Genomic DNA, 23940 nt, shown 5'->3' with positions numbered 1-23940 from the left:
GCACCAACCAAATCATATTTTGTCACACCTTCCTAGCCATTGTCCAACATTGCAAATTGATTCGCAACAAGTCGTTTCCACAGCTCGAGGACTCCATAATCTGAAGAAGGTCTCTCTTGAACCGGCAATGACTTGTTGCCTAATGACATGCAAGATTTTTGATCCTTTGGCTGAGATCTCAGGTAGGCTCTCCTCCGTCTTCCTGTTCAAGTTGTCAATCCACTTTTCAGGTCAACGCGAGTCTCTCAAACTTGGTTTGATGGAAGCTCGAAAAATTCTGAATCCCTTGGAAGGTCGAGCTTTCATACTTGTTCGAGTGCAGGCTCAGGCTCGGCAAATTATTGTTATCACAAACCTTTTCATAAAAAACTCAATGAGGTGATCTTGCTTTGGTATGTTCCAAGATGTTTCAATGCCGAAACAGAGACATAATAATTGCTCCTTCCACTACTCCCTCGAGCGCACGTCGAGTTATTCTCGCGACGGTTGACATCATCCGTTATCGAAATCACTTTTCCCTGATAGCATGCCTTCCGAATTGTATTGCTGCTCACTGTGACGAATACACGGACGACCGAGAAGATTCACGTTTATACTCAATGGCCGGGGAACGTGCTGATCGGATGTTCGTCTCACGAAACACCCATGTAGGCTAGGCCACATGAGACTCAGAGCATGGTTGACCATAGCATTCGGGAACTCTCGACTGCCCACCGGACTACAAGCCCTTGCTGAGTATTATCGGTACTCACTGATCCGCTGCCGATAATGCTTCCTTCAAGTTTGCTAGCCTCGCTTCTGCATGTGGAACTATGGACTCCTGCACATAGACAATTTCAGGGATACTTCCTGTACAGACAGGCGGGCGGTTTTTTTTGGAGGGGGCAAGCTCTCGCGGTGGCCATAGTCAGCCTTAAATGGTGCTCATGCTAGTGATGGATCAACACTCTAAATGGGGCTGATGCCAGTTGCCTTGTCCTCCACTAGGATCCATGCTCCACTCGTGATCAACGGTCATTCTGTTTCAAGTTCGCAACGATAGTGATGTTGGCATCAGTTGTCCTTGTCTGCGGGTGGAGGGAGAACATTTACGTAAGCTTATCTTAACGACTTCTGCATACAATGTGAAGAATTTCAAGTTCACGATCAACTTTATTCCCTTCTGTGGACGCGCATATATCATACGATTGGCCTGAGACCTGATGCCGAACATACTGCATGCTGAAAAGATACCCTACGATGATGGTAGGAAAGTCATAAGGAATTACATGCGACAATAAACGAATGAACATACAGCTAAAATGAACTTCAATGATGACCATCTACGCTTTGAATGGACACACAACAAATCCAGAGCATGAAACGAGTGCGAAATCCAGAGTCTATAGTGATGCGAGGACCCGAGGTTGTTCCCGTTGCCTCGGCGATACCAGGGACGGCGGATAGTGTCGAGGTATTAGCAGTCGGAGGCGGTTGCTGTGACGATGATAGTGTGCTTTGTGTTGTCGTGCTGTGTTGCTGCGTGTTACGAGTATTGGAAGGTCGAGACGAGATGGCGGCTGGTTTCTTTCTCGCGTGATAGTTCCTCTGTACGAAAAGAGTCAATGGTGAAGAAGAACGAGAATGTAAAAAATGTACAGGCTTTGCCCATGTGCAAGGGACCTCGACCTCTCGCAACTGAATGTCCGATCCATCTCGTCTGCGTAGTATACCAGATACTAGGTTTCGAATCGAGCTGAGAGGTCGTGATCGGGATTGGATGTCGCGCTCATTTGCCCCATGTGGCTTGGAGCAGCGCCAGAACGAGGAAAAAGAGTTGAGGGTGCGTTCATGTGGTACTGGAGTAGGACAGTAATGTGGCCCATGGGATTGGGATAGACGAATGCGCAACTGACAACATATCGATCAAAGCATTAAATAATAGATGGAGGTCGCATACATTAGCTTCTCGCAGTGCTTGGTCGAAAAAACCTGGAGGTATCCGACGGGCACCTTTCATCTTTGGGGCTGGTCGCGGTGTAGCATCAGACTGAGGGAGTAGATCCGTTGTCAGCGTCGTCGAAAATGAAATGTATTCAAGCTTACAATATCTAACAGAAGGCCGGATTCTTTGACAATAGCGGAAACATCCCATGTGTGTAGGTGGCCGTCGTTGCAACCAGTGACGAGGAACTTTCCATCTGTGGAAAAAGTCATAGCGTTCGCCCTGTTTTCATGGTGAAGTGTTCCGATGGATTTGTTGGTTTCGAGGTTCCATAGTTGCACTGTCTTGTCGAAGGACAATGTGCTTGCAAGGATGCGTTCATTGGGAGATAGTGAAATCACAGTGGAGTCTGCCAATACGTCAAGAACAACAGTCCAGGTGGCTGTGTCACATTTTCTGATGTAGCATCCCCCGGCGATAAGCGTTTTTCCATCCGAGGTCCATGCCAGGCACATGACTCCGGTGACCTCGAACATTGTCTTGAGCAATTTGCCTGTGTTGGCGTCCCAGATTTTCAGCCAGAATCCGCCTGTAGCAATCATCTTGCCATCTGGCGAGTAGCAAACCACCGTTCATGTTCCCTGACTTGCAACGGATTGGTCCCAGGATAGTTTCTCCCGGGCCACTCTCGACATCCCGTACCGTGAACATTCCACCTCCTAATCCGATTGCGAGGATTCCGCTCACCACTCGCCCTTCGTCTGGACTCCAGCACACAGACTGCACCCAATTTGTTTGCCCCGTCCATTCTTTGATAACCTTGCCTGTGTCGATGTTCCACAATTTCACTGCGCCACTCACATTCCCGGTTGCTGCCGTCTTGCCACCCGGCGACAATGCCATGGTCCACACTCCAAATTCTTTATCCTCCCATTCCTCCCCAAGCTGCGTGCCCTTCTCCAGGTCCCAAACTCGAAATGACCCACCCCATGAATAGATGATGACCCGCTGTACACCGGGCAGGCGTAGGATGTGCCTGATGCCGGTCTTTACTTTGATCTTTCTGTGAGGCATTGTCGCTGAGTTCTTGTGCTTCGCAGCGGCATCCATAATTTTGGTTTCGGGATTTACTTATAATGGGTGTGATAATTTCAGCTCTCACCATCAATTGCCGTACTAATTCGTCACTTACTCAGAATCCAGATGTACGTGACTTGTACACCAAAAGACGAATGCAGAACGAAAGCTGCGCCGGAGTGGGCGTTTCTTCCTATGGAGATTCAGGTTGAGATGGAGGTTGTTGTTAAAGTCTTCTGCAGGTGTGTCTTTGCCTCGTGTTCTCTCCACAGCTTCAGCACTGGCTGTGCAGTTTAAGCGCCTAATCATGACAGTTGACCCCTCGGCATCACGGTCCTTCTATTCCGCACACTTGTATCCATGTGTTTCTGCCTGGTCCAGCACGGCTCTCCGGTCTTTACGTCGATCTCCTCACACCGCATTCTCATTGAGAGTACATCATGCTTTTCTCTCTGACCTTGATTCTCAACGTCCAACGTGAGTTTTTTGTCATCATCGCCGCCTCACCAGCTAAATCATAATCTGGCTATCCTGATCATATTTTCCTAGTCTTCGTCTAATCAATCATGTCTCGTCTGCTCCAGCTCCACGTCTCCATACTCGCGGGAACGCATATGCACAGTGCTGAACAACTAAATTCCCTATCAACGATAAGAGATCATTCATCGCTTCATCTACTACGTGGACACCGTACGCAATTTTCATCATGTCTTGACAAGCCGTTCCCAGTCATTCATTAGAATTGATATTCGACCATCAGGCAAGAATGCGCTACCCGGATCCTTGGCGCATCTCACCATACCCGCATAGTCAGAGTCTGCACCATAGCCACAATGTTACCAGGTTACTACTCTTGAACACACCCAGCCTATCTTCCAGAGGCGAAATTATAACGAGACTACAACCACCAAGACCCCTCTGCATCTTCGGCAGCTGGTGCTCATAGTTCGAATGGGTATTCACAGTCAACGCCTTGCCTCCATGCATCTTGATGTGGCTTCTCTACATGTCCTTGATACTCGAAGTTGCATCTCCGGTGTTCACATACCCCTCGCCTGTCAGAAGATTCTTGAATATAGCAAGGGCAGCGGCGCAATGATATCATCTTGTCGATTACCTCGTTGATCATCCACGGTTGAGTCTGGTGCACCTCTACACAATCGACTTTGGTGATATTTTCAAACCTTCCGTAGAGACCTACACTTCAGCATGCGCTGAATAATCTAGCTGTGAAATGAACATTCTTGTGAACTCGAAATTCTTCGACATAATCGTCTGCACCAGTTCGCTGTGCAATTGCAGGAGTGATGATACTATATACTCAGATGGATGATGGGTACCTCGGCCATGCCGTTGACTTTGCGACTGTCTACACATACACGTCTCAGTAGGAATATGGAATGAGTATTTCAAACTTACCAATGATGTTATAGGAACGTTCTGAGGAATATTAATGCTCTTTGAGGGAAAGCTTTAAGATGTGATTGTTTGGTTGCAGCATCGCTAATGATGACATCTGTGCAAGCCGATCCCTATATCCGAAGAACTTGCACTTGAGTCTCGACTACTTGAAAATATTAGTTGAATACACGATATCGAAGCGTCTGTCTTTCTTACATTGTGACAATAACCTATGGTCAGTATTTAAGCCATCATAAAGCGATTTTCCTGACAAATTCTGAAACCCAAAGCTGTTCAGCTTCAGCAGAGCTTTAGTTATCGCAAGACATCACGCGTACACGATGATCTGCACATGCCTACAAATGGCAACTTAACGCTACTATAATATATGACATTCATCTAGATGAAAGATATTGCATAAGGGGTACGCGCAAAGATGAAATGTTGTGGTTGCAGTGGCCTTCTTCAGATCATCTTCAAGTTGAATACACTCGCTGGACTTCATCCAGCCCGTGATGCGTCATAGCCATGGCACGGTGCTTTGTATAACTATAGGCCTCCAGAGGTACGAACAGGTTGAATCGTCTTGCACTGGTTGGAAACTGTCAACGCTTATGAGAACCTGGTGTAAGTAACACAGTGCAGGTGTAAGCACGCCGGCTTACCTGAGTTCCCATAATCAGTACATATACTGTCGCTGATGCTGAAAGCTAAGCTTTCAGTATTTCACCTTTTGGTGTAATGGTTATGCGGGCGGCAGTCTGACCATGTTACAGCAGGTTGGTGATTAGACTGATGATTATTTTAGGCTTCATTTCTAATGACCACTCACAAGGAACGAAATGAGTTTCTCAGTCTAATCGACATGGGTATATCGTTTGAAAGACACGTACAACCAACCTCTCATATAACAGACTATCCTTTGTCAAGTCCTGCTGGGGATGTATTAAAGTGATGTACCTACATCCGATGAAGTGTACTGTAGCGTCCATACAGGACAATGAAATAAGACTCATTTAAAAAATAAAACCGGAGCGGATGAAGCAGGAAATACGATACAGTACAATGGCGAGGTGTAGGTGGCCACAGGAACGATATGAGATGACAGAAAGTGTCCTTTCAACAGATGCACAGCGATCCAGAGCACCCAAGGAATTTAGCATCCGGCCTGGATATTACGACGCAACGCTGTTCCAGTAGCCAGTGCAGTAGTTGCGTCACTATGGCTGACTGTTTATGTTCTGAACGGGCACGAAGCAAAGCCAGCCCACAAAACGAGCGCGCCATCCAGCAATGGCAACATGAGGATATGAGGGTGCTCCAATTGTCCCCAGGGTGCCAGCAATGGCGGGAGGTGTTGAAGCAGTGACAGTAGGAGATGGTTGCGGTGATGATGGCAGCATACTCTGGGTTGCTACGTTGGTTTGCTGCGTGGTACGAGTATTGGGAGGTCGAGACGAGCTGGAAGCTTTCTTCCCTGTTGCGTGATAGTACCTCTGGGCGAAAAGAAGTCATTGTCAAAGAACCGTGAAAAAGGAAGGAAAAAAAACCCACAGGCTTTGCCCATGTGTGAGGAACCCTGACCTCTTGCAATTGGATGTCCGATCCATCTCGTCTGCGTGGTATACCAGATACTAGGTTCCGAGTCCAACTGAGAAAGTGGGATCTGGATTGGGTATCTGGCACAGTTTCCCTATGTGGCTTGAAGCGGCGCAAAAATGAGAAAAAACGACTGAGGGCGCGTTGACGTGGTACTGGAGTGGCGTGGTTATGTGGCTCATGGGATTGAGTGGGTAACTGAAAACGTATTTGTCAAAGCATACAATAATAGATGGAGATCACATACATTAGCCTCTCGTTGTGCATCGTCGAAGAACCCTGGAGGTATTCGAGGAGCACCTTTCAACTTTGAGGCTGGTTGCGGTGTAGCATCGACCTGGGCGAGCAGATCTGTTGTTAGTATAATTGAAAATGAAATGCATTGAAGCTTACGATATCTGAAAGAAGGCCAGCTTCTTTGACGATGGCGGAAACATCCCATATGTATAGGTCGTTGTCGTAGCAGCCAGTGACAAGGAATTTTCCATCTGCAGAAAAGGTCGCACATGTTACACCATGTTCATGGTGAAGTGGTGTTCCGATGGATTAATAAGTTTCGATGTTCCATAGTCGCACTGTGCACATATCAGTGCATGATGCGCTTGTGAGGATGCGCTCATGAACTGTAAAGGGAGATAGTGAAATGGCGTGTCGATGAATGGTCCATGTGGCTGTGTCGATTATGGCTTCCCCGGCGAAAAGTGTTTTTCCATCTGAGGTCCAATATCCCAAGTACCCAAATCCTGTGGAACCCAGGTGGAATTTTTTGAGTAGTTCGCCTGTGTTGGCATCCCAGATTTTCAGCCATTTCCCGCCTGTGGCAATCATCTTGGCGTCCGGTGAGTAGCAAACCCCTTCCATGTAACGCGTGAATTCCTCTGTGTCGATTGACTCGACGATGCTTTCTCCGCTCTTCACATCCCACACTCTGAAATTCGCCATTACACACACCACCACTCGCCCGCCGTCTGGACTCCAACACACAGACTTCACTCTCCCTGCACCCCCCGTCCACTGTTTGACAACTTTGCCTGTGTTGACGTTCCACAATTTCACCGTCCCATTCATACTCCAACCCCCACTTGCTACCGTCTCACCGTCCGGCGACAATGCTATTGTGCGCACTCTTTCTTTGTCCTCCCATTCCTTCCCAACCTGCGTGCCCCTTTCCAAGTCCCAGACTCGGAATGATCCATCATCTGAATTGATGATAATCCGCTGTCCATCAGAGAGGTGTAGAATGTGGTTGATGCCGTTCTTTACTTTGATCTTTCGGTAAGGCTTTGTCGCTGGGTTCCTGTGCTTCGCAGGGGCTAAATGCAGCGTAATTTTTGTTTTGAGATTCACTTAATGGGTGCGTGATAATGTCAGCTCTTGCCATCAATGGCTGTACGAATTCATCACTCACTCGGTCCAAAGATGTATCTAGCTTGTACGAAGAAAGATAAATGGGGAACGAAAACTGCGACAGAGTGGGCGTTTCGTTCAACAGAGATTCAGGTCAGGATGGAGGTCGTTGTTAAAGTCTCCTGCAGGTGTGTCTTCTTTGCCTCATGTTCGCTCCACAGCTTCAGCACTGGCTGTGCGGTTTAAGCGCCTAACCATGACAATATGCGCATTGACCCCTCGGCATCACGGTCCTTCTATTCCGTACACTTGTATCCCCGTGTTTTCCCCCTGATCCAATATGGCTTTCCAGTCTTCATGTCTATCTCCTCGCATAGCGTTCCCGTTGAGAGTCCATCATGCTCTTCTCTCTAACCTTGCTTCTCAATGTCCAACGCGAGTCTCTAGTCGTCATCGCCGCCTCACTCGTTGAACCAGGGGTCCCAAGGGCAGGAGCTATGCACCGAAGGGCCTATCGGCCCTTTCCACAGCTTAGTCAGCGCGTAGACTAGGTTTCGCTATGTTCGTAGCTAGCATCTATCATCATCATCGCAGCTTGTCTGCCTTGCTCCAGGTTTAGGCCGCTAGCCCTGCTCCATCGTTAAATCACGACCGCCTGCACATACACGTGTTGATCCATAGGAATATGAAATGGGCCCTTCAAACTTACCCATGCATGCCGGGTAAGTCATGCGAACGTTCTGACTCTCTTAGAAATATTCTTTAAGGAAAGCTTAACTTGTGATTCTTTTCAACATCCCAATACCTTCCATCGATGACATTTATACAAACCAATCCCTGTCTGCAAAGAATTTCCGCTCGGCTGCTTGAAAATAAAATATTAGTCGAACACTCGAAATCGAAGCGTCTGTCTTTCTTACACTCCAAGAGTAAGCTATGGTCTGGTATCTAGGCCATCATAAAACGCGCAAATCCTGAAAAAGTGGTTCAGTCATCTAACACAAGATTCATGCATGATGATCTGCACATGCCTACATATGACAGTTTGACGCCACCACATGCACTGCAATATATGACACTTACCTGGGTGAAAGATATTGCATAGAGGGCACAGGCCAAGAAATATTGCGGTCGCAGTGACTTTCAGATCAACTTCAAGTTGAATATGCTCGCTGGATTTCTTCCAGCCCGTGACGTGTCGTAGCCGTGGCACGGTGCTTTGTATAACCTCAGGCCCCAGTTGAGAGGTACGAGCAGGTTGAATCGTCTTGCACTGGTTAGAAACTAAAGCCAACGCTTGTGAAAATCTGGTGTAAGTAACACAGTGCAGACTGATGATTACGTTATGGACTTGTGCTGCTGACGGGTCACATCTGCGCAAGTACAATCAAAGGCGCAAAGGAGATGGGCTCACGAAAGCTGCAGCACTTGATTTAGCAGGAGAAGCTTCCAAGTACGAAGGGGGTCGCCGTTATGCAGACCATTTCAAGGTTGTTGTTTGGCAGGGTCAGTGAGATCCAGCGAGCGGAATTATGTGCACGCTAATGATAACATGCTCAGTGCAGCGTTCGTTCATGAAAGTTGCGAGCATCGACAACAACTGAATGCAAAGTTGATAGCGCACGCACGGACTGCAAGCAGAGTATGTGTCCAATCAAGGGTGCTGCAGGGCCTGCATAGGTCAATGAACTAGACTTTGTCAAAAAAGAAAACAGTGACAGGAAAAAGGAAGTACGACATGGCGCAGAACAGTTATGGGAACTAGATGAGACAACAGAAATTGTGAATGAGAAACAAGAATCGCAAGTTTATTTCTTGTACTCAACAGACGCACAGCAGATCCAGAGCAAGAAACGAGTCTAGTATCCACCGTGTATTACAGTGATATTAGCCGCAACGCCATTATAGTAGCCAATGCCGTGATTGTGACTGCGTCTCTAATGCTGACTGTCTGTGTTCTGAATAGGCGTACAACAAACCCAGAGCATGAGACGAGTGCGCCAACCAGAATCTCTTATGGTGACATTAGGACGCGAGGGTGCTTCCATTATTCCCAGGGTACTTGCAGCAGCGGAAAGTGTCGGAGGAGTAGCAGTGGGAGGTGATTGCTGTGATGATGGCGGCGTGCTCTGGGTTGCTGCGTTGGGCTGCTGCGTGGTATGACTATTGAGAGGTCGAGATGAGCTAACAGCTGGCTTCCCTCTTGCGTGATAGTTCCTCTGCGTGAAAAAGTCATTGGGGAGAAACCATGAAAGAGAAAAAACGCACAGGCTTGCCCGCTGTGTAAGGAACCTCTTGCGACTGGATGTCCGATCCATCTCGTTTGCGTAGTATACCAGATACTAGGTTTCGAGTCCAGCTGAGAGAGTGGGATCGGGATTGGGTATCTGGCTCAGTTTCCCTATGTGGCTTGAAGTGGCGCAAGAATGAGAAAAAGCGATTGAGGGCGCGTTGACGTGGTGCTGGAGTGGGGTGATTATGTGGCCCATGGGATTGGGATTGACGAGTGCGCAACTGACAAAATGTTTGTCAAAGAATTTGAATAGTATATGGAGATCACATACATTAGCCTCTCGAAGTCCATCGTCGAAGAACCCTGGAGGAATTCGAGGAGCATCTTTCGTCTTTGGGGCTGGCTGTGCATCAGCCTGGGGAGCAGATCCGTCGTCAGTGCAATTGAGAATAAAATATATTGAAGCCTACAATATCTGACAGAGGGTCAGCTTCGTTGACGATAGCGGAAAGGTCCCATGTGTATATGTGGCTGTCACGACAGCTAGTGACGAGGAACATTCCGTCTGCAGAAAAGGTCGCAGAGTTCACGTAGTTTTCATGGTGAAGTGGTGTTCTGATGGGTTGATTGATTTCGAGGTTGTATAGTTGCACTGTCTTGTCACTGCGTGATACGCTTGCGAGGATGCGCTCGTTGATTATGATGGGAGATAGTGAAATGGACCGGGCGTAGATTTCGTGCAGGGTGGCTGTGTCGATCTGGGTATCCCCAGCGAAAAGTGTTTGTCCATCCGAGGTCCATCCCAGGTACCCATCTCCTCCGGAGCCCAGGTGGAATGTTTTGAGTAGTTTTCCTGTGTTAGCATCCCAGATTTTCAGGTAGAACCCGCCCGTGGCAATCATCTTGGCATTGGGCGAGTAGCAAACCTGTTCCCCCCTTCCGGGCCGTCCCCCTGCTTCGATTGGTCCGATGATAGTTTCCCCGCTTTCAACGTCCCACACTCTGAATGTTCCATCGTCGGATCTGCTCACCACTCGCCTTCCATCTGGACTCCAGCACACAGAACACACATTCTCTATGTGTCCTGTCCACTTTTTGATGACCTTGCCCGTGTCGACGTTCCACAGTTTCACTGCGCCATTCACACTCCCGGTTGCTATTGTCTCACCGTCCGGCGACAATGCCATGGCCTCCACTCCTCCATCTTTGTCCTTCCATTCCTTCCCAACCTGCGTGCCTCTCTCCAAGTCCCAGACTCGCAATGACCCATCCCGTGAACAGATGATAATCCGCTGTCCACTGCGCAGGTGCAGGATGTATTCGATGCTGTTGTTTACTTTGATCTTTCGGTAAGGCATTGTTTCTGAGTTCTTGTGCTTCGCAGGGCCTGGATGCTCCATGGTTTCTCTTCCGGGATTCGCTTCATAAGGTGTACGATAATTTCAGCTCTTGCTATCAATTGTTGTACGAATTCATCACTTACTCAGAATCCAGATGAACTCGACTCGTACACAGAAAGACTAATGCTAAACGATAGCCAGCCGACGGAGTGGGCGTTTTTTTTTTGATTAAGATTCAAGTCAGGAGGGAGGCCGTTGAGGTCTTCTACAGGTGTGTCTTCCTTGCCTTCTGTTCGCTCCACAGCTTCAGCACAGGCTGTGCGGTTTAAGCGCTCAATCATGACGATATCCACATTGACCCCTCGGCATCACGGTCCTTCTATTCCGTACACTTGTGTTTCTCCCCTGGTCCAATACGGTTCTCCGGTCTTCGTGTCAATACACCACATTCCCGTTGAGAATCCATCATGCTCTTCTCTCTAACCTTGGTTTTCAACGTACAACGTGAGTTTTTGGTCGTCATCGCCGTCTCACTAGCTAAATCACAGTGTGGCCATCCGATCATATTTTCATAGTCGTCGTCTAATCAATCATGTCTCATCTGCTCCAGCTCCACGTCTCCAAACTCGCATGAACGCGTATGCGCAATGCTAAACGAATATATCCCCCGTCAACAGTAAGAGATTATTCATCACTTCATTTACTATGTGGACATCTTCAACGCATATCTCGAGAGCCATTCCCAGTCATTCAACAGAATTACTATCCTTCAATCAGGCAGGAATTCACTACTTTGATCACGCGCGCATCTCACCATAGACGTGCTACTGAAGAGGATTATCATTGTTTGATCACGCCGAGATGCGGCCCCGCATAGTCAGAGTTTGTACCATAACACAATGTTGCCAGGCCACTGCTCTTGAACACCCAACATATCTTCTGAGGACGAAATTATAACAAGACTACAACCACGTGATGCGGCTTCTTTATATGTCCCCGATACTTGAAGTTGCACCTCTAGTGCCCATATGTTCATCGCCTGTCGAAAGATTCTCGAATGTAACAAAGGCAGCAGTGCAATGATGTCTTGTCGATTGCCTCGTCGATCATCCGCGGTTAGCCCGGGTGCACCTCTATACGAGCGACTTTGGTGCTCACCGGAGACACATGTTGTTGGTGATATTCCATATTTCCTAACCTTCCGCGGAGACTCACACTTCGGTGTGCGCTTAATAGTCTAGTTGTGAAATGAGCATTCTTGCTAATTCCGTAGAAATTCTTCAAAATAATCGCCTAGACCAGTTCTCTGTGCAGCTGCAGGAGTGATGATACATATACCCAGATGGGCGATGGCTACTCGGTGGAACTTGAAGACTTACCTCGACCACGCTGTTAACTTTACGACTGCACACATGTATATGCATCAGTGGGAACATGAAACGAGTCCTGACCAATGCATGCCAGGTAAGTCATGAACGTTCCGAGGAATGCTTTCTAAGGAAAGCTTTGAGCTGTGATTCTTTGGTTGCAGCACAGATGCAGCATCGCAATACCTTTGATCAATGACATCCACACAAGTTGATTCCTGTCTTCAAGTAATTTCCGCTCGACAGTCATTGGACAGATCAGTCGGACACGATATCGAAGCGTATGTCTTTTTTACACTGCAAGAGTAACTTATGGACCGCTATTTAGGCCATCGCAGATTGTACAAATCTTGAAAAAGTGGTTTAGCTTCGACAGAGCTTCAGTCGTTTAACACAAGGCTCATGCATGATGATCTGCATGTGCCTACAAATGACAGCTTAACGTCACTATATATGCTGCAATATATGATATTGCACAAGGGGTACGCGCGAAGATGAAATATCGCGGTCGCAGTGTCAGATCGTCTTGAAGATGCTCGCTGGACTTCACCCAGCCTGTGATGTGTCATGGCCATGGCATGGTGCTTTGTGCAACTTTATGCCTCTGGAAGTACGAAGAAGTTGAATCGTCTTGAACTGGTTGGAACCTAAAGTCAACGCTGGTGAAAACCTGGCGTAAGCCGCGAACACAGCGCAGACTGATAATTATTTTATGGACTTGCCGTCACATCTGCGTAAGTACAATCGAGAAAAGGAGATAGGTTCATGGAAATTGCGGTACTTCATTCAGCAGGAGAAACTTCCACGTACTACCAAGGGGATCGCCATTACGCAGACCATTTCAAATTTGTTGTATAGCAGGGCCAGAGAGATTTAGCGAGAGGGATAATATATACGCCAACGATAACACGCTCAGCATAGCATTCGTTTATGCAAACCTCGAGCATCGACAACAACCGAGTGCAAAGTTGATAGCGCACGTACGTACTGCAAGTAGTCTATGTCCCGTGAAGGGTGCCGCAGGCTATACATAGGTTAATGAATTAGACTTGGTCAAAAAGAAAACGGCACCGGAGGAAGGAGGAGGTACGATACAACGACGGAGCACGGGACGGTTATGGGAACTAGAAAATACAACAGAAAATGTCAATGAGAAACAAGGACCGCAAGTTTCTTCCGCTGTGCTCAACAGGCGCACAGCCAATCCAAAGCAAGAAATGAATCCAACATCCATCGTGTATTATAGCGATATTAAGTCGCAACATCGTTCTAGCAGCCAACTCCGTAGTTGCGACTGCGTCTCTGATGTTGACCATCTGTGTTCTGAATAGGCATGCAGCAAACCCAGCTCACAAAACGAGCGCGCCATCCAGCAATGGTAATATGAGGACTTGAGATTGTTCCTGTTGTCGCCGCGGTACCAGCGACGGCAAGAAGTGACGAGGTAGTAGCCGTTGGAGGTGATGATGGTGCACCTTGAGTTGCTGCACTAGGTCGTTGCGTGGTATGGATCTTAGGACGTCGAGACAGTGGCTTCTTTCTCGCGTGATAGTTTCTCTGCGCGAAAACGAGTCAGCGATAAAGAACTGTTGAAGAGCTTGCCTGCTGTGCAAGGGACTTTGACCTCTTGCAACTGGATGTCTGATCCATCTCGCTTGCGTAGTATAGCAGATACTAGGTTCCGAGTCCAACTGAGAGGTCGGGATCGAGATTTGGTGTCCAGCTCAGTTTTCCCATGTGGCTCATGGCGGTGCCAGAATGAGGAAAGAGGACTGAGGGTGCGCTGACATGGAGCTGGGGTGGGACAATTATGCGGCCTATGCGATTGGGTTATGCGATTGCGCAACTGATAACATGCTTGTGAAAGCATTGAATAATAGATAGAAATTACATACATTAGCCTCTCACAGTGCATCGTCGAAGAACCCTGGAGGTATTCGAGGAGCACCTTTCATCTTTGGGGCTAGTCGCGATGCAACATCAACCTGGGGGAGCGGATCTATTATCAGCGTCATCGAGAATGAAATGTATCGAAGCTTACAATATCTGACGGAAGGCCAGCTTCTTTGACGATAGCGGAAACATCTCATATGTAAATGTGGCCGTCGCGACAGCTAATGACGAGGAACTTTCCGTCTGCAGAAAAAGTTGCAGAGTTCACGTTAGCTTCATGGTAAAGTAGTGTTCCGATGGGTTGGTTGGTTTCGAGATTCCATAGCTGCGCTGTCTTGTCAAGGTATCTTGTGCTTGCGAAGATGTGCTCATTAGGAGATAGTAAAATGATATCGGCGTTGGTTTGCGCGCGCACATCGAGAACAGTCCATGTGGCTGTGTCGAATTTCCTGACCTTAGATCCCCCGGTGATGAGCGTTTCCCCATCCGGGGTCCATGCCAAGCACCAAATTTCTCCCTCGAGTATTTTGAGCAATTCGCCTGTGTCGGCATCCTAGATTTTCAGCTTTATCCCGCCAGTGGCAATCATCTTGCCATCAGGTGAGTAGTAAACCCCATCCATGCATTCCCCTGTGTTGATTGGTCCCAGGATAGTTTCTCCACTCTCGACATCCCGTACTCTGAACGTTCCACCTTCTATTCCGATGATCCCGCTCACCACTCGCCCTCCGTCTGGACTCCAGCACATAGACTGCACTAGCTTTGTGTGCCCCGTCAATGTTCTGATAACCTTTCCTGTGTCGACGTTCCACAGTCTCACCGTTTCTTTCCAACTCCCACTTGCTACTGTCGTACCTCCCAGCGATAATGCTAAGGCAAGCACTCCTCTTTCTTTGTTCTCCCATTCCTCCCCAACTTGCGTGCCACTCTCCAAGTCAAAGACTCGAAATGACCCATCAAATGAATTGGTGATGACCTGTTGTTTACCGGGCAGGTGTAGGATGTGTTCGATGTCGTTCTTCACTTTGATCTTTCGGCAAGGCATTGTCTCTGAGTTATTGTATTTTGCGGGGGCTGGATGCCCTACGGTTTTTCTTTTGGGATTCACTTCATGGGTGCGTAACAACTTCAGCTCTTACTGTCAATTGCTGTAAGAATTTATCACTTACTCAAAATCCAGATGCCACTCGGTTCGTACACAGAAAGACCAATGCTGAACGAAAGCTGCGACGGAGTAGGTGTTTCGTTCGATAGAGTTTCAAGTCAGGGGAGTGGTTGTTGAAGTCCTCTACACGTGCGTCTTCCTTGCATGGTCCCCGTGTTCACTTCACAGCTTTAGCACTGGCTGTGCAGATTAAGCTTTCAACACTCTTTTTGGACAACATCCTCACTTCCTTCACCTTCATTAACCCCTCGCCATCGCAGTCCTACAATTCCGCAAGCCTGCATTCCTGTGTGTCCCTAGGCTAATACGATGCAGTTCTGGTATTTATTTCCTCGCGCCATATTTCCCTTGAGAGTCCAACTGGACACATTATGCTGTTCTATCCAGTCCTCGTTCTTAACGTCCAACCCGAGTTTTTCACCTTCGTAGCCATACTAGCTAATCCGCAGTCTGGCCTTCAATCACTCATTTCCCTTCTCGGCCCTGTAGGTTATTCTAATTTTAATGACCAGGTTGGCAAACGTGAATCGCCTGTGCCATCGAACTCGTCGGTGGCAGAAAATGCTCGAAAGCTTGCTTATGCGCAGGCAATCATCCCATGTATCATGCGTAGCGTCCCAAGCGTCGATGGACATATTGGTGTCATGGCTTCATTTCCATTGGGTTCTTACGAGGCAGTATATGGCGACACTAGCTAACACGCAAAGAACGAATTTAGCTTCTCGATCTAATCGACGCGCATAGATCGTTTGACAGACACAATGCCCTCCACTTCCGTTGCTTGAAAGGTAGTCTTGGGGTCCACAAGTTCTCGTATGACACCAATCAGAGAGTGCGTCGTGCTCGATTGGTTGTTGAATTCTCACTGCTCTTGTTTATAGGCGTGCCGATATACAACCACATTTTCAGTGCTGTAACTATAAAGCCATCGACAACTATCCATAACCCGCTGCTTTGGCTACCCTATGCCGAACTTGTACTGTAATCTCCCTCATTCTGCCCCAAAACTTTCTGCCTTATACGTCATTTCTGGTCTAGATTTCATTCCACCTGTGTTTACTGCCATCGTAACCTTTCCTCTATTTCATTCTTGTCTTTCTCCTATGCGTAGTTACAATCTCGACTCAAATGCTGTATATACGTGATAGCATGAACTCCTCAAGAAATGAATAATTAATGGGTCATATAACATCGAGCTCTCTATCTACATCAACGTGACCTTTCGATTCCTCCTCAACACTTTGTCCACTTCCCTGTCCTCGATATTTATGCACGATGCCTAAATGATGACATGCTCGAGGGTGGGGCTGTGGAAAAATTGGCAGGTGGGTAGAATTGAGCGCTTGGTGGAAACGCGGTGTTCATCGCATAGGGATGTGTCAAGTTCGAAGGTGGCATCATGATTATGCCGTTGGCCCCCTGACTTGGCGGCATCCAATAGTAATGCGGCCCAGGGAGAGGCTGAAACTTGACACTAGAGGGCATCCGAGCAACATGCTGGACCCTGGGATGCTGTAGCCCGACGTGAGAGGGCAGCCAAGCATAATGCTGTCCAACAGGAGGCTGAAACCCGACATTAGGCAATGCTGTGTGATCCCGCGGCAAACTTGCGGGTATCGACGCTTCGTTCATGGAGTGGTCTGTTTCATCCGAGTCCCCCAAATGGGAAGACTCTTCGTTGATGGTGCAGTTCGTCTCGTCGTCCCCAAACAGGGAAGACTGTTCGCTGTGGTCATTCTCGTCCCCAAACAGGGAAGATTCTTTGCTAATGGAGTGATCTTTCTCATCATCCCTAGCCAGCTTGACCCGGTTGTCTCGTAGGTGCTGACGGTGGACTGGACGTGACAGCAGAAACGGTTGAAGTTCGGGGGGGAGGGAGTCTGAGATATTCTCAGGCCACAAAGGGTTCAACTTGTACTGACTGCATTCCAAGTTCTCCCACTCTGCGTCCGTCAGAGACAATAGGTCATCTGACTCCGCACTGGAAGTGCTTGCAGCGTCCCAATTCGGGATTGCGTGCAAACGGCCGATGATCATTTATGAATCCGCGAAGTCTTGTAGCTAGAAATTAAGCAAGAATTCGGAGGTTGGGGATGTAAAATGACTTGTGAGTCTTGGGAATTACAGATGCGGACACTGGCAGTGCCGGCTTTTGTAAGCTCCCGGGAAAGGTCCACATCCACAGTTTGATAAAGTGGCGCATTGTGAATTGCACAAGTCTTCATTGTTAGGGGAACGGAGCAAACTTTGAGATCCTTTGACTTGCTTCACCTTCAACTTGTGCGGCGTCATCTCGTGAAGTTCCTTTTGATGGTACAGCAGGTAGTACTAGCATCTAGACACGCGTTGATAGACTGCGAGGGCATTGGTGTAAATATTATCCCGATGATCCCTACCACTGTTGCGGGACGCTTCCGGATTCGAGTCATGACAGTAACAGAAGAGTTTGGCATGCGCTTTCCTGCAGGCGATCAGCCTGTCCTCATGGAGGGTGAGCCGGTGACGGCTGGCAACTCGCTTCGGTCATGTTCTGCGTCGAGTTTGTTGGGTGGCACAAACATATTACGGACCTAGAAGTAAATCAAACCACCGTAGCCTATCAATGTGTTCGGTCGGCGCAGTAGATCCAAAATCTTGTTTGGCATGGCCCGAGAATCGGAGTCGTGCATGATGATGACGAGTTATCATTTGAACTTGGTCCAGCGCACAAGTCCATCTCATTCGAGTCGGACTCGATATTCAGCGCTTGTAGAAGACAACGAGAAGGGTGTCGCTACGGGAGTGCTACAACTCAAAAGGCGATTGCGACGGTATGGTGAGTGGGATATTAATAGAGATCAGGCTGCGAAACGTGGAACTGTTCAACGTACAGCAGTTTCATCAGTCACTGATGCCGTACGGATCAGACTACTTGCACGTTGACATCAAGTCTCAGGTTCATCGAATGATTTTTTTTGCGCTCTCGTAACGTCCGCAGCCTGTCAACAGCAACTAATCGGTTCAGCATCGAAGGTTCAAGTTGGCTCGCCCATACAGTGGTCGGTCTTTCTTACGCCCGTACTGAATGGTTACAAGGTATGTAATGGATGTCTCAAGAAATTCGCTATTAATATTAGTGGAGCGTCCCTACACTCTAGTGACCCTACACAGGCCCCCAGTGATCGCACACACTGATTTTGTCGCTGCCAACCTCGACGAACCTAAGCATTTACTGTGTTTCCAGACCTCCGAGTCAAATTGTCACGGTCGTACCCGTTGTTGATCCCCATCATGAAATTTGCCTCTACTCTCATCCTCGCGTTCGTTGCTGGTGTGCAGGCTCAGCCCTCAGTCAATGTCTCAGCACTACCCACTGGCAGTCTCACACTCCCGACGTAAGTACCTCCCCCCAGCTGTCATAAGCTACTAGATTGACTGTAATCCCTACAGCGTCACCCTTTCTCCGCCCGCCTCCATGTCTTTACCTACGTTGACTTTAACCGCCCCAACTTTAACACCGCCTACCATGACATTCGGGCCGAATAGTACAACGACGTCCGCGTCGACGAGTATGACTGCCACGTCTACAGGTGCAGCAATGGCAGGCTCGTATGCTAATACTGAATTGGTAACGGGAGCTGTGGCAGGGTTCTTCGGCGTCTTCGCCTTTCTGGTGTAAAAAGTACCAGTAGCTTATCCATGGACAATGTGAGAGCGGTCATGCACGTCTGTTCACGATAGAGCGTTGGATTGGCTAGATCTAGACAGGGGAGTGACTACTAGTCTATGCATTGTGCTATGCTACCATTTAGCCGCAATAAGGTATACTAGTAAAAATAGTCATTTAGGTGTTAATGCATGTGGACACGACATGTCTCCAATAACTGAATGAGAACATGACTGCGAGGTAAATAACAAGTTTAGCCGTCAGTTTTACGCTCGTACCAAGTCGCACAGAGCACTTTCATAGGAGAAAATAAGATAGACAGGTGACATGTCCACGCTTGTGGATTAGGTTTTCATCCCAAACAACTACGAAAATGGGAGATCAGCAATCATAGCGAGGGATAATGTGATATCATACAGTCTTGATCTCCTTGACGCTCATCTTCTGTAACTTCGTTCCCGTGCCCTCGCCGAGCGCGGCGTCCGCGAGGTCAGTTTTAACCTCCTGAAGGCGGAGCATTCTGCAAGGTTGTTGTGAGGGAGGCAGGCAGCCGGTAAGTAAATAAAAGCAGTAGACTTGAGTTAGCGTTCGGATAACGGAAACAAGTTGACTTACCGCTCCTCTATCGTATTTTTGACAACAAGTCGCTTGACGAAAACATCTTTCTCCTGTCCCAGACGATGTACGCGGTCATATGCTTGTGACTCGGACGCATAATTCCAGGATAGATCCAAACTATTCATCATCATAGTTGTCAGCAATCGTAATGCAAATAATTCAAACTCTGCAAGACGTACTTGATGATTCGATTTGCCGCAACCAAATTCAAGCCTACACTACCACACTTCGTGCTGATGAGGATGACCTTCGGTCCATCATGTCGTTTGAATGCCACAAGGGTGTTATCCCGCGATATCCGGTCCATGGAACCATCGTACCGCAGGCTGCGGATCCCATATCGCGAGAATAGCGTTTCTATGAGGTCAAGCATTGAGGTCCCTGTGTGATACTGAGTCAGCAATAACTTGCAAGGTCATCGCTTAAAGTACGAACACTGCGAATAGCAGATTGTTTTGTCCCCGCTCGTGTCCCATGACTTGAGGAAATCGATGAGGGCGAGCATCTTCGTACTCGGTTCCAGGTCATAATCACCTTTTCGCCACATGGCGATAAGTGCGCGAGAAGGGGCACTGGAATCTTCCAAATTTGCCTTTTCTGCGCCTTGCGATGCAGGCTTTTCTTCGCTGTCCCTCAGGGGGGCTTTTCCTTTTCCATTGTCATCATGCTTCTCTGAGGACCGCACGGCGTGCCCCCTTCCGAGCTCAACGTCGGAACCATCGAGGTGGTCTGACACATCACTCATAGTCAAGTCAATCACTTCGTCCTGTAGTATAGTCAAACTCAGTGCCAAGAAATAAAAAAGTTGTACGCACGTCATCAGACTGCTGACGCGACCGTTTATTCCCCCCAGCCTTCTTTCCCTTCTTCTTGAGTTGTCCTCCGTTCGCGAATAGCTGTGAAAAATCTGGCATATCGTCGTCCGAGCTGTCGAGTTCCGGCGTTGCACCCCTGAAGCGTGAAGGCGCAGATACCTCGATTTCTGAATCTGAGTCAGATAACTCTTCACTTGAAACTGTGCCCTGGTGCACAGCCTTCTTAGGCGCAAGCTGGCGAGCGCGTTTACGAGCGCGATTTGCCTCCTCGACTTCATTCTCCTCTGGCTCGAATGCAATGGACTTGAACACCTTAGTTGGGCTCAGGTCGTTCATCTTCTTGCACGTAGGACCTGCATGAAAGAGTGAGAGAACAGCGCGACGAAGAAAAGAGGAATACGCACAAGGTCGGTGACCTTTTGCAACAGCCGCTTCATACTCGCGTTCGGCACGAAGATTTTCTTTCTCATTTCCATGACCACTGGGTAATTGTTGGGCATAACGGAGGAAGTTGGAATTAGGAGCTTACAATTCCCCATTGTGGACAATCGGCGAGTTCGAAAGTATGAGCATACAATCTAGACATACAGGAGCTCGATCAACAACTACAATGACATGATAAGGGTTCACGTACCAAAGCAGATCTCATGGCCACAGGTAAGGACACGGCCAGCGTTGTTGGCGTACACTTTCGCATACATGTGAGCATCAGTTATGAGTGAGAGACGAGCACATACGATCTTTGCAGATAGGACACGTTGCATCAGCACCCTCCTCATCTGAGAAGGCGAGTAGATTACTCTCCAGCGCGCGCGTCATGAACCTGAGTATAGCAAATTGTCAGCTTCTTTACTTGTCACATGATAGAGTGAACCAAACCTCTTCTTGACCTGTAGGCAACTAGTTTAATACTGACCATGGGTAGACCAACAGCACTCACATCGTTGACCCAGCTGGCCCCATGACTCGGATCGCTCGCGCAAACTCCCTTCCCTTGTCGTCGGACATGAGCACGGAAGGGTCCTCGTGCTCTTCTGTATGGCACTGTAGGGTGTGTTAGTTCATCTATGTGATCGAAGAACAAAAGACGTGCCAGGATTAAGTTCGGGTGACAACACAGCTGCCGAAGCCGAAGGATCATCGCCTGTAAAATGTATTAAAGATGACCACAGGAATGCAAATGCGAAAAAGTACCAAGATAGCAGTTGCACTGAGACGGAAATTGCATTTAGTAAATAATACGCAGAAATAACTGAGTGCATACTTCTTCAATAATGTCCCTCTTTTGATGAAGCGATTGATTTGAACGTGGCTTTTCTTTTCAAAATCATCATACAGCTGGGAGATATGGGTATGCGAAATGCCAGGGTACCCAATGAACGCACCTGCCGCTCGTCTGCTGAGAATTCAAGAGTCACGAGCTCGATGTTTTTCGGGGGCAGCTGAAGGATGAGCTTTCCTTCCTATATAATCCATGAGCGAGGATACAGGAAGAAGATATCCTATTAGCAATTTACCAATCTAGCTTGCTTGGTACGGCGAAGCAACAGGGGTTTCAGAATCTCCTGCGCTCGCATTGCTACGTGACTGAGCTCAAGAACTACATCAGAATTGAAGGTTCACTCACCCGCAAGCGGCGCATCTTCCTGCTGCACCTTTGCCTAAACGAAGATAAGAAGCAGAACGTCCAAAACGCGAAGGAACGCACAATATATTGTTTGAATGACTCCCAGTCATTCCAAGGGCGGAAACGCCCAAAGCGAATAAGTCCGTATATGTCAGCACTGGAAGTAGTTGGGTAACCAAGAAATGCTGTGAAAAGATTGGGCATACAGTGTATTCGTTACAGGCGTGCCTGTAAGCATCCACCTATAAGTTGAACGGAGAAGAGCAACACTGCGGCTAGCATGTGTTCCTCTGTTGGGAGTGTCAAAGAACTCAGTAAATGGAATAATGTTGAACATACCTGTTTCGAATAAATTGGGCCTCGTCTAAAATCACACGATACCATCTCATACGACCAAGTACCCCTCTGCAAGGTAGCTGAAGGGGTCGACATAGTGCAAATAACGTATTGCCTACCCGTGATCCTCGAGATATGCCAGTTCCTCGCCTTCTTCAACGTTTTTTGGAATGGTAAGCTCCATGCTCAGGGTTTGGTATGTAGTGATGATGACCTAACGATACCCCAGTCACTTTGTGAAGCTGTGATGATTCGAATGACGTACATCTTTAGATTTGACATCCACCAGGGTGGAAAGTTTGTCTCGTCCATGGTGTATATGAACAGTAAACAAGTCGTTCGACTTCGTTTCAATTTCCTCTTTCCACTGGCAATGGTGTCAACGTGGGCAAAGCCGATCAAAGAAGACAAACTAGCTTGTTGAAGGAGCGCAGCAGGAACAACGACGAGAGTAGTCTTCACAGCATCAGTGTCCTTTGGCAAATTAGCTGCCATTGTGGCAATCATTTGGACAGTCTTGCCTGAGACAGAATACCTCGTCACGGGTGCATTTTGACGAACTTAAAGCAACTGACCAAGACCCATTTCATCTCTGAGTCAGGTCAATATATAAGGTATACGGGTTGAAGATAAAAAATTACTTACGCTAAGATTCCACCCCTGTGCGTGGACTTTTTTTCCTGGTCCACCATCCTGCGCTCTGAAATTAATATATGCACAGAAACCTATAGTAGTAGTCGTACCAGTTGACGCCAATGAGTTGGTGAGGTAAAAGCCGTACTTCAAGACCGGGGAGGAGATCCTTGTCACTATACAATATCAGTACGACTATCCCAAATGTTATATTGAATCCACTGTGTACCTCTGAAGACCGAGGTTCTGGATAGCATCCTTAACGGACCGCCTATCCCCGAGGTTTTCAATAGAGTTATAGACAAATTCTGCCAATCTTGTACGTGGGTCAGCGACGGGTGCTGTTCCACCGCTCGGACGAAATACCTCTGTTCTTGATCAGGACCTCCTTGGTCAATGCGACTAACAGGCGTTTCGTCGTCGTATCTCAAAGAAAATCCAGATGTAATGAGCTTGCTTTGAATGTCGTTCTTGGTTCTTGATTTAGATCTACCAGCTCCAGACGAAGCACCTTCTGATGAAGCGCCAGCTCATGAGATGATAATAACGGATATCTGCAGTTCTCTTACTTGCATGCACAGGCTTGTTGAATGGGGAGTGTGGTCCATGAATCGTGGAACCGATGTCCGGGAGAGTCTGTACTCTCCTCACTGGCGACACAGGAAAGGTATCTGATTTACGCTTGCCGAGAATTTGGGATGTTTGCATAGTGGTATGAGAACTTGAGGAAGAAGCAAGCATGGAGTAATCCAGCGCAGCCAGGATGCGCGATGTCTTCTTTGGTGTGCTCTTGGACGTATCACCCATCTTCGCGTATGGCTGCGATAAACGAGCGGCAGCACTTGCCAAAACGTACGTGACTAGGTACAGCAATTAAGCATGAAGGCCATTGACAAATAATACCAAACAAACTTTAAAA

The 23940-nt window shown here is 47.9% G+C and overlaps 6 protein-coding genes across 6 annotated transcripts; 2 read left to right on the top strand and 4 right to left on the bottom strand.

Annotated features, from left to right (window-relative positions):
- The first annotated feature begins 987 nt into the window (after positions 1-987).
- Positions 988-1786, top strand: BJ212DRAFT_1352892 (uncharacterized protein). Its single transcript, XM_041335576.1, has one exon. The coding sequence runs from the start codon at positions 1485-1487 to the stop codon at positions 1737-1739; it is 255 nt and encodes an 84-aa protein (XP_041193292.1). The 5' UTR covers positions 988-1484; the 3' UTR covers positions 1740-1786.
- A 3836-nt stretch (positions 1787-5622) lies between these two features.
- Positions 5623-6943, bottom strand: BJ212DRAFT_1576922 (uncharacterized protein; the record flags this gene model as incomplete). Its single annotated transcript, XM_041342180.1, has 5 exons — positions 5623-5898; positions 5957-6199; positions 6249-6338; positions 6395-6489; positions 6754-6943. The coding sequence occupies 5 exons, from the start codon at positions 6941-6943 to the stop codon at positions 5623-5625; spliced, it is 894 nt and encodes a 297-aa protein (XP_041193291.1).
- A 1353-nt stretch (positions 6944-8296) lies between these two features.
- Positions 8297-9965, bottom strand: BJ212DRAFT_1299487 (uncharacterized protein; the record flags this gene model as incomplete). Its single annotated transcript, XM_041332871.1, has 8 exons — positions 8297-8322; positions 8432-8655; positions 8691-8721; positions 8977-9020; positions 9183-9207; positions 9321-9567; positions 9617-9749; positions 9913-9965. 8 exons carry the CDS (start codon positions 9963-9965, stop codon positions 8297-8299), a joined length of 783 nt encoding a protein of 260 aa, XP_041193290.1.
- A 6647-nt stretch (positions 9966-16612) lies between these two features.
- Positions 16613-17383, bottom strand: BJ212DRAFT_1480588 (uncharacterized protein; the record flags this gene model as incomplete). Its single annotated transcript, XM_041340112.1, has 1 exon — positions 16613-17383. The coding sequence occupies one exon, from the start codon at positions 17381-17383 to the stop codon at positions 16613-16615; it is 771 nt and encodes a 256-aa protein (XP_041193289.1).
- A 511-nt stretch (positions 17384-17894) lies between these two features.
- BJ212DRAFT_170816 (uncharacterized protein) lies at positions 17895-19304 on the top strand. The gene is made up of 4 exons (XM_041342553.1): positions 17895-18156; positions 18324-18421; positions 18570-18720; positions 18776-19304. Exons 1-4 carry the CDS (start codon positions 17990-17992, stop codon positions 19002-19004), a joined length of 645 nt encoding a protein of 214 aa, XP_041193288.1. The 5' UTR covers positions 17895-17989; the 3' UTR covers positions 19005-19304.
- Positions 19305-19403: 99 nt separating this feature from the next.
- BJ212DRAFT_1271307 (SNF2 family N-terminal domain-containing protein) lies at positions 19404-23461 on the bottom strand (the record flags this gene model as incomplete). The annotated part of the gene is given in 28 exon segments (XM_041330952.1): positions 19404-19512; positions 19608-19727; positions 19790-19991; positions 20046-20376; positions 20426-20584; positions 20627-20778; positions 20830-20906; positions 20955-21003; positions 21060-21113; positions 21163-21248; positions 21305-21325; positions 21375-21459; positions 21515-21569; positions 21668-21763; positions 21811-21888; positions 21943-22004; positions 22053-22086; positions 22134-22209; positions 22259-22342; positions 22392-22457; positions 22508-22602; positions 22654-22755; positions 22773-22909; positions 22964-22980; positions 23034-23081; positions 23132-23197; positions 23251-23337; positions 23388-23461. Coding segments are annotated over 28 exon segments (2622 nt in total), but the record flags the coding sequence as incomplete, so codon positions are not given.
- Positions 23462-23940: the final 479 nt, after the last annotated feature.

The sequence above is a fragment of the Suillus subaureus genome, assembly GCF_016647635.1.
Source record: "Suillus subaureus strain MN1 chromosome Unknown BJ212scaffold_15, whole genome shotgun sequence".
NCBI classification, from domain to species: domain Eukaryota; kingdom Fungi; phylum Basidiomycota; class Agaricomycetes; order Boletales; family Suillaceae; genus Suillus; species Suillus subaureus.
This window is presented reverse-complemented; position numbering and strand designations above follow the sequence as displayed.

Coding starts and splice junctions, on each gene's coding strand:
- BJ212DRAFT_1352892 (XM_041335576.1), top strand. CDS start 1,485: ATGATAGTGTGCTTTGTGTTGTCGTGCTGTGTTGCTGCGTGTTACGAG.
- BJ212DRAFT_170816 (XM_041342553.1), top strand. CDS start 17,990: ATGGCCCGAGAATCGGAGTCGTGCATGATGATGACGAGTTATCATTTG. Junction 18,422..18,569: donor CCGTACTGAATGGTTACAAG/GTATGTAATGGA, acceptor CTGTGTTTCCAG/ACCTCCGAGTCAAATTGTCA. Junction 18,721..18,775: donor GGCAGTCTCACACTCCCGAC/GTAAGTACCTCC, acceptor TAATCCCTACAG/CGTCACCCTTTCTCCGCCCG.